The following is a 14,061-nucleotide window of genomic DNA, read 5'->3' as shown; positions in this document are numbered from 1 at the left end:
GGACAGACAACGGACAACAGGCGATCAAAAAAGCTCACTTGAGCTTTCAGCTCAGGTGAGCTAAAAACAAGAGGTACTGTGAGCAATGCTCACTAAGAATACCCCCCGCTTACCCCAAAACGGAAGATATAGTCCGAACACAAATCCATGGTATAAACCTATAATTTTGACCTTGAGATCAAATGTGAAGGTCATATGGATGTCATGAAGGCATTCGACACATCGTATCATGGTGATACACTCATATGTCAAATATGGTATGCTTATGTCAAAGAACAAAGAAGTTATGGCCCGGACACGAATCCATTGTAAAAAAAAATTGTTAATTTTGATCCTGGGGTCAAGGTCATATAGAGGTCATGAAGGTACTCGACACATCGTCTCATGGTGATTCACCTGTGTGCCAAATATGGTATGCATATGTCAAAGAACAAAGAAGTTACAGCCCGGACACGAATCTGCGCAGACAGACAGACGGACAGACAGACCGAGTGATTCCTATATACCCCCCCCCCCCCTGAACTTTGTTCGTGGGGGGTATAAAAACCACTTTATTTGAATTAAACATTAGATAGTGTTTATCAAATTAATAAATCACGTCATAATTAGCCATTTCTCGGTGTTGACATATAATCAGGAATATCTCCATATTCAAATACGAACTCTCGTCCTCAAGGAAAGATGTCCCAAAAGAGAGAATGAGAGAAAAAAAGGAAAAGGTTGGGAAGAAACAAAGCAGGACATATGAAATGGAAATATAAAAAAAACCGGTTGGGGTCATTTTATTTCAAATGTACTAAAGAATTTCCGTGCCGGGTAGAAATAGAAAATATGATTGAAAATAAAAGCATCAAATTGAATGACGAGACTTGAGATAATTAAATACATTTTAGTTTAAATTCAACATTCGTCATTTAAATTAAGTATTCAAATATGGAGAAACTATCTGGAGGTTTCTGGAAAGTTGGTGAGGGCTTGTGGATGTTAGGTAAGGTCTAGTAACAGTCATTTGAAGTAGCCCGACTGGTCTAGTGCTCAAAAAAGTAATGTCAAACCCTGGAAGAAGAGAGGGGTGGGGGGGGGGGGTGATTTCATTAATACATGTGTATTTGTTTGTATTATGGGAAAATATATACCTACCTATTTGTGATTTGCCGTTACAATCTGTGGAGGGGTATCCGAGTTCCTCCATTGCTCGGGCATAAACTTTCTTATTGAGGGGCGTGGCAGTCCCGTCACTGACGGACAAATATCCCCTTCTTCCATGATAGGCTATAGTTATGGAATTTTAACTGATAATTGTATATACATAAAACATACTTCTACTCTAGCAAATTTTCAAAGCATTGTATACGAAAAAGGTTTTTTGTATACGAAAAAAAAAAGGATAAAAAGACATATAGATGTATAAAATATTGTTATTTAAGGAACGCTTTGATTTATCAATTTTCTAGATCTGATCACAACACATCTACATTTTATTCTCTCTCTCTCTCTCTCTCTCTCTCTCTCTCTCTCTCTCTCTCTCTCTCTCCAATTACAATGAGAGAATGTAACCTCAATAATTTTCATTACATCTGCTAATATTAAATGATACGTCAGTCTTTATTTATTTTATTTATTTATTTTTTTTGGTTAAATACATTTTTTTCCCTTTATGCGAGACAGATACATTTGTGCACTGGTTAGAAAAACAGCCTGACTATCCTATATTCAAAATAGGCGAAATCGCTTTTACATTTTTTACCAAACACTAGACTACACGTGATGTACAAATAAAGTTACTGTCTTTCAAATGATCTTCAAATTCTCAAACTTTAATTTGTAACAGTGTATTATTTGTGAATATAATAACCAGTCAATTAATATATACTTGCAATGTATACATATCCAGTGTATTAAAACAAATTAAATTGACAAAGAAGACTTTCTGCTTTACTACGAACCTGACGTTTTAAGTTCAGGAATCTGAGTATCTTCTGATTTAATGAAATATGGGAGAACGTCTCTATAGCTCCATCCTGTACACCCCTCTCGTGCCCAACCATCGTAGTCATGACGACTGCCGCGGATATATTGCAAATAGTTCAAGCTACTTGTTCCTCCAAGGACTCTTCCCCGTGGCCAGGCGGATCTCTAAAGAAACAGAAAACAATCACGGTGTCCATTGCTATTTCTTATTTATTATATATATAGATATATATATATATAATTATATAATTCAATAAGAAAGCAGGAAAATATGCATCTCATATATATATATATATATATATATATATATATATATATATATATATATATGTGTGTGTGTGTGTGTGTGTGTGTGTGTGTGTGTGTGTCCACTGCTTCTCAGAATGAATTTGAATTGCAGGTCTACTGTTAATAATGATTTACAACGCATGCCTTCAAGTCGTATCATCAGCCTATACGAAGTGTTACACGTGGGATGTGTTTCAAGATGGACAGTTACTGGGAAGGAAAATGCGTAGACTAGATAAACTAGGTCCCTTCATGTGCATCAGAGAGTGTCTACTACGAAGAAGTTGTAAATCTATTTTAATTAAAATTACTATGAACTGTTGTCTTTGTGTGACATTAACTATGACACGATTTCCTCGGACTACCCGCTCCAACAATCACGTGGAACCTGGAGATATTTGGATAAAAGACACATATATTCAATGGTAAGTTAATTATGAGAGAGGCGGTACTTTTACTACGACTTTATTGACAAGGTGTTAATCAGTTTTCGTACAAGCACACACTCACCCATCAAAAGAAAGGAGATCTAAAGATAAGAGGCCAGTTTGACTCAATTTGTCGGACGACGCAACACAACCTGATAGTTACAACTTTCGAAAGAATATTGTAATATGACACACTAGTAGTTACACCCTTCTGTCGGTCGCACGTGCTTCTTGTTATTGAAATTCCTCTTGCATTTTAACAATGTAGACGTGAAATACGGTTTCTTAAAGCTGACATGAATTAATAAATATAGTATAATTCTATATGTCCGCCAGATTTCTTTGCTAATCCGCCATATTAGTTGGAAATTCTATTGTTATATGTATCGGGGTTCGCATGGTATATAAGGGGACGAGCTTTGCTACGCTTCACTTCACATCAGTGTCTTCGATTTACCTGTGCGGGTAGCTTCGACAGGTAACACGTACATCTCCGATACTAATTTAGAGAACATCAAGAAGAAATGAAATCACGTTTTGGAACACCACGCAGTGCTCAAAATTATAATAAACATATCGTACAGTAGTAAATCATTCTAAATATATATATTTGGATAAATATATATAGAATGCCTTTTCTTTACGTGAACGTGCGTACATTTGCAGTAAATATGTCAAAACTACACAAAAATGCGGAGAAATTTTTCATCTTTTATCTGTTGATAAAATGGAATAAGCAAAGAGTATACAATCTATACCATTCACAATTACTTCAAGTAAAAGGCAAAGACATAAATACTACTGTACTTATAAAAATGGCATGTATGCTCGCCATGAAAACGCATCGAATGCGGACGACTATTTACCTGGGCCTACTCGTAATATCAGTAAAGGACCGCAGATGTACGTGTACACTTGTCGAAAATACTCTAAGTAGTAGTAAAACTCCCTTTATTTGCATAATCCATGAAACAAAACGATAAACTCCATTTGCATTCCAACAGTAAACAACATTGTCCATTGTACAGACTGCGACACACTTAGCCCGTGCCGATCAGCTATCTTCAATCAGGGGAAGTATCAGAGTATAATATTTACCCTGTATTGTGCGCATATGCTTTACTGGTCAAGGTATTGCAGATTTATAAATCAGGAAATCATTTAGGTACATAAATTTGCATATACAACACTGTACGAGTGTATGGGATGAGAGAGAGAGAGAGAGAGAGAGAGAGAGAGAGAGAGAACAACGAGAGAGATAATGACGAGAGAGAGAGGGGGGCCGATGATCTTGTAATAATCGTGTTCTTATTAAGACAAATGATATCGTTAATTCAATAAAAAGAGAACAGTACTAGTAACTCAATATTGCTCTCATTAATTGATAATACAGATTTATTTGATTCATTTAAAGCACGCATTAATTAAAAATTAAACATATTTTGAAGTAATGTTATTTTCAATTACTTCATTTTATGATAATTTGGCGCTCAATAGATCTTATATATCTATGCCATTTTGCGTTATTACATTCTGCGTCGAACTCGACGCAAATTGTACTAATGCAAAATGTAATAATCGAGTTTATCACATTTTGCGTCGTTATCAAACATCAAGGGGAGAGGACAAGAGTGTCTGTCACCCACCTTTAATAACAATATCCATTTTTTGTTAGTTTGTAATGCAAATAAAAGATACATTGAGTGACAACCCCTCCCCCACTTACCCCAGCTTGAAAGTTCTGATATAATAGTAGAAGACACACACCACCACCAATTAAGAAAATGAAGATATGAGGCACTCATAGTAGAGGACTCTAACCACCCCATCCGACCCCCAACGATTGAAGAAAATGAAGTGTAGGGGAAAATTATTGAGGTAGTCAAAGTAAAAGACTCTTTAACCCTTCACCCCACATTGGGACTTTGAACATCGGACAAAACATCTTGGTTTGTTTGGGTGTTTTGTTTTGTTTTATTGCTGTTTTCGTTCATCTTTTTTAATTATTATTTTGAATGGCAAGAAATTTTGAAGAATCCAATTTTCCATTTTATCCCCTGTTGTACCCCCCCCCCCCCCATGAAAAATGACGATACATATCTGGTTATTACATGTACATTTTGTTTTGCAACACATGCATGTATACTAATTGTATGGTGCATGTAGAATTGCACCCTTTACCAAGTTTTCCTTCATTTACACAGTGTAAGAAATGGTAAACCAAAATCACAAAACAAAATGCATAAAGACCAAGATATTTTCAAGCGTAGGAACTTCATTCATGAATACATATAAATACATGTATTCAGAAAAATCGCATGCATGCATTGCAGGACTATAGAATTTGTGTGTTTTAACGTTTCTGTAACATGCCATAATGATTACTTCGAGGCTTGAGTGTAATTTATTCATAAATATTTTCATTTCGTAGATCTGGCGCAATGGCCATACCGCTGTACGTAGAAATATCAAATTCAAATGTATTCGATAAGATGTTAGTATGCATAAATCAGTAAAATTCGTGTTGAGCTTTTATTTGATATGATACAATGTCAATATACTGTAATGCATTAGTATGATATGCAGAAGGCAAGGGTATAAACATTTTCTTTTTTCATTATCAGTATCAATATCTATATGATCATGAAAAAACATTATATAATTTATATCCGGATTCATTTATACCGATTTAGATATCAATAAAAACAAAGCTGCATAGTTTGGTAGAGGGGTTTCTAATGAGTGTGATGAAATTAAAAGAAGGAACCCAACATTTGCATTCAAACTAGATATACTTCAACATGAATTCATTTCTGCTCTGACTGAAAGCATGATTCTAAATTCGGGAACGAATCTTGCATACAAAATAATTAATAGGGGAACACACAAATTCGAGCTCCTTTGGAATTTAATGAAATGTAGATATGCACCTTTCTTTCAACACGAATTGATATGTTGTTTCAGGCACGAAAACAGAGGGTTGGGGTGGGAAGGAAGGCTGGTCTGCTTTCCCCACTTTTTTTGACAATTTACTTTTTCCCCGTTATTCTAACATACAAATTAAGTATTTTCTACATGCACAGTTCAAACTAATATTTTTTTTTAAATTTGTAATGAATTCAATTATAAGCATCAACTCCTGTAAGTTTCCAATATATTGTCAATCACAAATTTTTAAATAGCTGGAAATTTTTAATGCTTGAAAGCTTACATTTATATAAGGGATCAATTTTCTTTCCTTCTGTGAAATGATATATTATAAATCGAAGTAGGACGGTCGCTCTCTCTCTCTCTCTCTCTCTCTCTCTCTCTCTCCATGAATATGGACATACAGAGACCGTAAATAATTATGTGGTTCCAAAAGAGACAACAAAACTATATTTTCGTTTATAAATTCCCTTTCATATGTGTCTTTGTGTAATGATCTGTTTATTATGCATTGCAAATGTAATAGACGCATTTGCACACAGATGTATATTTTCGATCATTATTCCCTTATTTGTATATCCAAGTTTGTATATGATCATCGAGAAATTTTGAAATGTGCACGCAATATATCCAACCAGATATTAGATACCCCATTTCTATAAACTGCAAACCCTCGGACAGACAGGCATTCAATAGAGGAAAATTTTTCGATTCTGACATCTCCCCTGATTGAAGACACACTGTTTGGCACGGGTGAAGTGTGTCGCAGTCTGTGTAATGGAATGACAACGTGTTGTAAAGTTCTAACGAGATACAAATGGAGTTTATCATTTTGTTTCGTGGATTTATCAGAATAAAGAGAATCTATTATTTTCGGTAAGTGCACATCTCCGATACCTGTTGAATAGACGCCCGTATTTGATACTTTTTTTTGCGATTATACCTTGTGCATTGCATATTATGCATATGGCATGCACCTTTATTTTGCAAGAATTGATATAAATAATATATTTTATGCTCTTTGCCTATTCCATTCTATCAGTATGTAATTGGCAAATGATTTATCCGCATTTATTTTATTAGAAAATGCAAATACTTGCATGCACCTACAAGTATGCAAGAAAAGCTTTTTTTTTTTTTTTTTTTTCTTTTTTTTTGCATTTTTGTCTAACTTATCTAAACTTCCAGAATGTTGCATTAGTATACAATCAATATTTTGTAATTTTGAGTAAAGCATAATGTTTTAAAATGTTATTTTATTTGTTTCTCATTCCCTATATATTACTATCGGAGATGTGCACTGGTCGAGTCCACCTAGAAAAATCACTCAGGTGTGACAATCACATTTGGGGTATATACGGGTAGAGTAAATTAGGCTACCTGAAAGAAATATGGCGGATAAGATGAGAAAGATGTACGTATTTATTAATTCATGTCAGCTTTAAATACCTGCTAAATAAATGTTATATCAATACTGAATTATGTTCAATCATTAACGTACAACGCTCGACGACGGATGCAGACCAATAGCAGTAGGTCACTTAACTCAGATGACCTATAAAACTAAAATTGTGCATGTTAATTTACAATGTGTACCCTATCATTTAGTGCCAAACACGCTTTCTTTTGGGGTACAGTTTGGAACCTCCAATCCTGTTTTGACCGTTGAATAGCTACAGCACCGATTGGAAGTCTGATGTCACTGTTTTCGTCTTCGGAACCCCCAGCTTCTATTATAAGTACCGATGTTTCTGGATCTTCCGAAAGTCTATTTGCAAGGACACATCCAGCAGATCCAGCCCCCACTGAAATAAAACCAGGAAATATTTTGTTTTGTTATACTTTCATGAATATTACACATATTTGATTGGTTTAGAAACATTTGTTAAAACATATTATTATACTTTCATGTAAAATACTCGAATCTGATTGGTCGAGAAGCATTTGAAAAAAACATATTGTTACCCTCTGAGAACAGAAAGCACGCGCTTCAGGGTGATAGTATCTAACAACGGGTAACAGTACTTGACAACGGGTGATATTATAAAAAATTATCACATGCGTCAAATTTATGCGCGTACGGTTCGCCGTAGATTGCTAGACGACGTCGTTTGAGCGTTTGTAATAAACACGAATACCCGCATCGAAATACGACATATTAGTCTAGTCAATCTAGCTCAAAAATGAACAAAACCTCAAACTAATTGCAACAGAAATGAAATTTTGATTATTCATGCAAGAAAACACATGCAAACAACATATTAAAAATCGACTTTTGTATTTTCATGGGAAAATTGGAATTTTGGGGTAAAATGATGTGTTTTTCATGAAAATCGCTAAAAACTGGAAATTGAAGAAAATGTCCATTTTATGTAACATACAGTAAAAATAAGTTTCATATCTCAAATTTCAACCTGGAAATGTTCGATTATTTTTTTTTACAGCAGAATATATTCTTTCCTTGACTGTAATTCTTGGGTAAAATCTTGCTTTTTTGAATATAATTCTTAAAGATTGAAATTTTAAGAAGAAAACCCACATTTTGTCATACGTTTGAGTCTACCAATAAAAAATTGAAGTTAGGATTTATTCTAAAAACTGCTCAACAAGTAAGATATATAGATTATTGGCAATGTATATGAAAAATACCATTTTAGGTAGGAAAACCTACCTTTTTCTAAAACAAAAATAGTGAAAAACTGGAAATGATAGGAAATGACTGTTTTATAGAAGATATGACATTGATCTTATAAATTTAAGAATAAATCGTCCAAATGCACAACTAAACTTTTCTGCACCAAAATTTATTTTCCCTTGCCGAATTTTGGGCTGAAATCTTCATTTTCCAACAAAAATCGTTAAAAACTGGATTTTGGAAGAAAATACCTTTTCCTGTTCATTAGGCATATATGAGTTACCACCTGAAGATTTATGCATTAAAATAAACTGTTAACACAAAAAAAGTGCCCCTTCAAAAATGGTCTGTAAAAGATGACCTACATTTTTGCAGTTACTCCCCTTACATCGGAAGTTGGAGGAGCGCTTACCATTCCGGTCCTATGTTTCACATAAATACATGTAGTATTTTAAAACAAACAGTGTGTAGTAAAGCTTACGTTACCAAATTCTTTTATTAAGCTGAGTTTTAACAGTTTGTACTACATCTATGACGAAACAAGGTTCAGTTTCTTCGATTTTATATAAAGAAATCTTTAATATGTGCACTTCGTCAAGTTCTAGAGTTTGGGAAAGAGGGGAGAGGGGTATAGCCGTATTTGATGTTTAGTTCTATCCAAATTATTGTGCAATTAATACCGAGAATTTCAGGAGTAATCTGTTTTAAAGAAGGGGGGGGGGGTGTGAAGATAATTTCACAATATTGCCTGAAAATTGACAAGTAAATTTTAATCCAAAGTTATAAAAATCCTTGATGGTGTGTGTGGTGGTGGTGGTGGGGGGGGGGGGGGGCGTAAGGTTGTTCTCTCGGTTCAATTTTACACTTCCACTGTGTACAGTTTAAGAGAATGCTATTTTTAAAAAAAAAAAAAGAGGAAAGGGGGCAACCAATCTGTCTAAAAATCGACCTCTGTACGTAAAAATTTATCAACTTTGCATGTAATGATAAAAGGTGTAGAGCCATTATTGCTACGTGCCTGATAATTATATAAGTGATCATTTGAGTAATTGCAGTACAGTTCAGTCCATGTTTTTACAAGTACAACGGCTAGTGTCACAATTTGCCTTGCATTTACAGCGAAAAACGTTCAAAAGTTTATCTGGCGCGACTTGTAATTTAGTTTTAACGGATACAAGAATTGCTGAAAGCAGTGATAAGCCCCAATTCGAAGGATCCGAATTAAATTCTTGCAGTGCTCCTTTTCTGCAGCTGTAGTTAGTAGTTAGTGGCAATGACTGAACTTATAAAAATGATATTGTGTTAGACAATACTTCACAAAGCAAATCTCCTATAAGTGTCTCTATGGTATTCCATCGTACAAAGTCGATATGACATCGACACCAGAATATATCTTTTTGCTCTATGAAATCCTCATATAGGAAGGTGAAGATAACGAACAGTGATCCATCTCGTAACTCCTATAATCAATACAAAATAGAGAGGTGGGCAAACACGGACTCCTGGATATACCAGAAGTGGGATCAGGTGCCTATGGGCTATAAGGAGTAAGCACCCCCTGTTGACCGGTTACACCCGCCGTGAGCTCTATATCTTAATAAGGCAAACGGAATTACCCTTATTCAATATCATTGTGCCAAAAACGGCCTAACAATCTATATGAAACAAGTCAGACAGATTTGACCCAATGATAGGTTGTATTGGCAAAGTAGATTGTTATAACGACCATATAATCGCAAAATGCTGACTTTAAACGAAACAGTTGAAACCCCTTCACCATCAACTTGTTTGTCAGTAGCCTGCCTCCATTTAAAAACTAATCATATACAGAATTTTTTCGCGATTTGTCTACATTTTGACTATACAGGACCCGTTCCGATGTCGAACATTCTTGACGTTGTGTCGCATCCTGTGAATGCATGTACAGTACACGACACGAGTTTTATGCGTGTTCCACGCAACGCGGTGGAACAAATTTGCCCCAAACACGGTGGACCTTTAAAATTGTCGGCACCGTTGGAGTCCCTTTTTTCCGCGCAAGATAGACATTGAAGTTCACGGAGGATGTCACCTGTACCTCCGTCGATGCCACCGTGTACCTCCGTGTGATAAAACTAAGAAATAATTTCCGAAATGATTCACCCAAAAAACCTTTTCGCTAGGCCAGCATGCATGCCCCCACCCCATTAATTATTTAGAAATTTGCTATCAATCATTCAATTCTTGCAATTGTTGTTTAATGATACGTTGGTGTTTTCGGTACATATCCGTATGTAGACTTCCCTGCAGACGTTCACACCTTTTTATGAAACGCCCAAATTCTCGACATCCTGTATATGAACACCTGTGTTATTCCTACCACTCGTCGGTACATTGTTTCACGGCACGTGCAGCACAATTTCACCAAATAAAAGAAGGGTCATGAACAACGACAATCACATGCCAGTAATTTCAATTTGATAAATAGCAGTTCAAAGATGTGTACTATAAGCAGTGGCTTATTTTTAACGTAGGGTTTTCATTGTAATTAGGAATAGATAATGGCGCGTAAAATATCGAAGAAAATATGCATATCGCAAGATTTGAATTTCATCGCTTTCAAACTCGAAAACTACACAAACTGTTTCATTTAAAACACATGTAAAGTAGTTTTAGGTATGAAATGAATTAATTTTGCTGAAAAAATTAAAAAGTTTCAAAACAGGCGATGTGTCCTTTAAGGTCAGCTATATACTTGTACATGTTTACATTGGAGATGAATTTCATTATGTACTCACCTGTGATGCAGTGTGAGCAAACAATCAAATTTTTATCACCTAAACAAATAAATATTAAAAATATCTTTACTTTTAAACAAACCGTTAGAAAACTCCGTACTTTCACTAAGAAAATAATAAAATAAAATGTGCTCCTCTACCTAGAATGTCCATACTTCACATTAATAATGACACGTTTTTTTCTAACTTGATAAATACTTTATTACACGCATGTATTATTTACTAAATGTATATATAACAGCTTTTTGTCTTTATATTTTTGTATACCATTGCATAATGGTGATGAGATCCAATAAATTGAATTGAGTACATGTAGTCTTGAAATATCACAAAGTATAGAGTTGACAACGATTGAAATAAAAATGCAGACGTTTTCTCGTTTATTCAGTGACTCACAAACTTGCGCCTCTTCTGAATGAAAGTTGTAAAACAAACGTACTAGGCTTTTTGGTCAGTTGTAACATAATACGGGGGTAAAATTCATATTATATCCGCTAGCAATGGGTTGTGGGTCAACTGTGCCTTCGTGGACGAAGAATCTTGGCTAGCGAAGATGGAGAAAAATGCCTAGATAGTCCGCTTGCATTAACATGCATTATGAAGGTGAAATCGAAGAATTATCCAGTAAATCCAATGATGTTGCAGTATATATAGCATGTATTTATTTTATTTTTGACTAAGAGGGAGATAGACAGCTAAGCACGTAACATCGTTTTAGAAGGGGGGGGGGGGGGGGGGGCTCATTCATTAGTCCTAACCCGGACCAGCCGAAAAATTCAACATGTAAAGAAAACAATATGGGAAATAAAAAAAAAGTATCAGAATGAAAATGGATGGATAATTAATCAGAAAGAAATTGTACTTTCAAGATTTATACTGAACGTATTAAACTGCCCGTACCTGCATACATTCATGAATATTATAATCAATGATTACCAACGCTCTCTCTCTCTCTCTCTCTCTCTCTCTCTCTATCTCTATCTCTCTCTCTCTCTGTTGCTTTCATTATCTAATGCATCTAAAGATTAAATCAAAGATTTTAATTATCAATAGCGTACATGAATAAAAGCAAATAATCGTTAAGTCATTTCTGTTTATATTGATATTAGTCTCTTTTTTTTCATGAACTAGTTGCATTTGACACCGTGGATTTACATCCTTAAATATTGATTAAGGTTTTCGTAATCGGACAATTTAAGCACTATTTTTGTTGTTATTTTATTGCTTGTCAAGAATTTTACACAATTTAACCGGCAACATACCCTGAGGCAGGGTTTGACACTAAGGCACGTCCGACATAATAAACAAGAAACTACCAATCTTGAACCGTGTGGTGGAATAATCTCTATTTTCAGTTCTAATAAATAAGTCGCGGTCGGCAGTGATGTTTTACGACATCTACTCGATGCTAATTTTAAACAGTTTATTTGAATTGACTATAATACAGTGTTTATTAGGATAATAAATTACGTCGTAAACGTTTGTCATTTACATGAAGTATTTAAATATGGAGAAACTATCAGGGGTTTTTCTGGAAAGTTGGTCAGGGCTAGTGGATATAAAGTCAGGTCTAGTAAAAATCATTTGAAGTAGCCCGACTGGTCTAGTGCTGAAAAAAGTAAATTTCAAACCCTGGCCCCTTCTGATACATTGAAAAATATAAGTAATGTTAGCACGGGGCTCTATAAAGTTCAATCTGCAGTTTGCTCATACTTCGTCATTCAATAACTTACTTAAAATTTTTTTTAAAAAATTGTCGGGTTAGCGGTACTATGATGTATGACTATAACAATGACCTGTGTATAACTTGTACATTCCATGCAAATTCGAAGGGGTTTTTGGCTCAGTAGAACAATGGGGGTCAGCTAATCCGTGTATTTGAAATCAACAGAAGTGCTTAGCTTCTTGCGGAAAGTGTAAAATATATTGGGTCGGCGCAAGATACCCGTGATCTTAGACTAGATCTGATATCGCACCGACCCAATATATTACACACTTTTCATAAGAAGTCAAAACCCAAACTAGCTAACCGTAATTTAGTTATGCTGTGACAAAGACCCCGGGAATTTGCATGGTATATACTTATTATACAAAAATCATTGCATTATCAAGACACTCCCGATAAACATTTTTTTTTTATGAAAACCTCTTATCAAAGTACATTGAACATAAGTCTCGGTCAAATGTAATTAACTCGGGATTTTAAAAATAAATTATTCGATGGTTTGTATTTTTGCTTCTATTAATTATATAATAACTTAATTCCAATTTGTTAATCATTGACAATGCTCTAATTTCTATATTGGATTAAGTTATATTTGTCAAGATGCATATTAACACAATATGATGGAAGTAATTATGTTAAACAGCGCATTTGTCAGAGAGAGAGAGAGAGAGAGAGAGAGAGAGAGAGAGCACATCGGTAATTATTAAATATCCCTATTACATGCTGTACATGTATGCTTTTCATTTACTGAATATACTAATTCGCATTCAAAACAGGAATTGCCTGCAATATAGAATTTAAGAATATTTTAATGAAGAAAGAAGACAAAAAGAAAAAAAAAATCAAAATCAGGTTTTCTCAGAAACATAATATATAGTGTTTGGTATCGTTGGAATTGGCTCAAAATACTGAAAAACAACACAAGTATCGGGGGGGGGGGGGGATATTGACATTTTTTTTCTTTTCTTAAAATTCCACTCTTATCTTGATTATTTGGCCTGCGGCACATTTTCAAATCTCCCGCAAGGCGCCCGTGGCCAGAACAAAGCTCCTAGAAGCTGTGTGTATTCGCAAATAACACACACCGTGGAACACGGAGGACACGGTGTATCTCCGTGGGTTTTCTACGGTGGTCTTTCCACGGTGGGGTGTATAAAACTTGTGTCGTGTACTGTAGAAAGGGCAAGGATTGACAAACTTCGTTTCCTAAAAAGACGTTTGGTTTTAATGATATTCTTCACTTAGGGGCAAGATCAAAAATTCAATGTCTCACAAAAAACTAAGTTCACATAGTTTTCACCAAGAACA

The 14,061-nt window shown here is 34.9% G+C and overlaps 1 protein-coding gene across 2 annotated transcripts in view; it reads right to left on the bottom strand.

Moving 5' to 3' along the window:
- LOC125674805 (alcohol dehydrogenase [acceptor]-like) overlaps positions 1 to 14,061 on the bottom strand; it is a 47,716-nt gene that overhangs the window by 14,509 nt on the left and 19,146 nt on the right. The window contains exons 3-5 of one of the 2 annotated variants that reach the window (XM_048912106.2): positions 7,212 to 7,420; positions 1,947 to 2,136; positions 1,141 to 1,272 (exon numbers count right to left, since the gene is read on the bottom strand). In XM_048912106.2, the coding sequence (XP_048768063.2) occupies positions 1,141 to 1,272; positions 1,947 to 2,136; positions 7,212 to 7,420 (531 nt within the window). The remainder of the gene's footprint in view (positions 1 to 1,140; positions 1,273 to 1,946; positions 2,137 to 7,211; positions 7,421 to 14,061) is intronic. The other variant, XM_048912107.2, reaches the window with a different exon arrangement.

This window comes from Ostrea edulis, chromosome 3 (assembly GCF_947568905.1).
Source record: "Ostrea edulis chromosome 3, xbOstEdul1.1, whole genome shotgun sequence".
Taxonomy (NCBI): Eukaryota; Metazoa; Mollusca; class Bivalvia; order Ostreida; family Ostreidae; genus Ostrea; species Ostrea edulis.
Note: the sequence above shows the minus strand (reverse complement) of the source record. Positions and strands in the feature narration are given on the sequence as shown.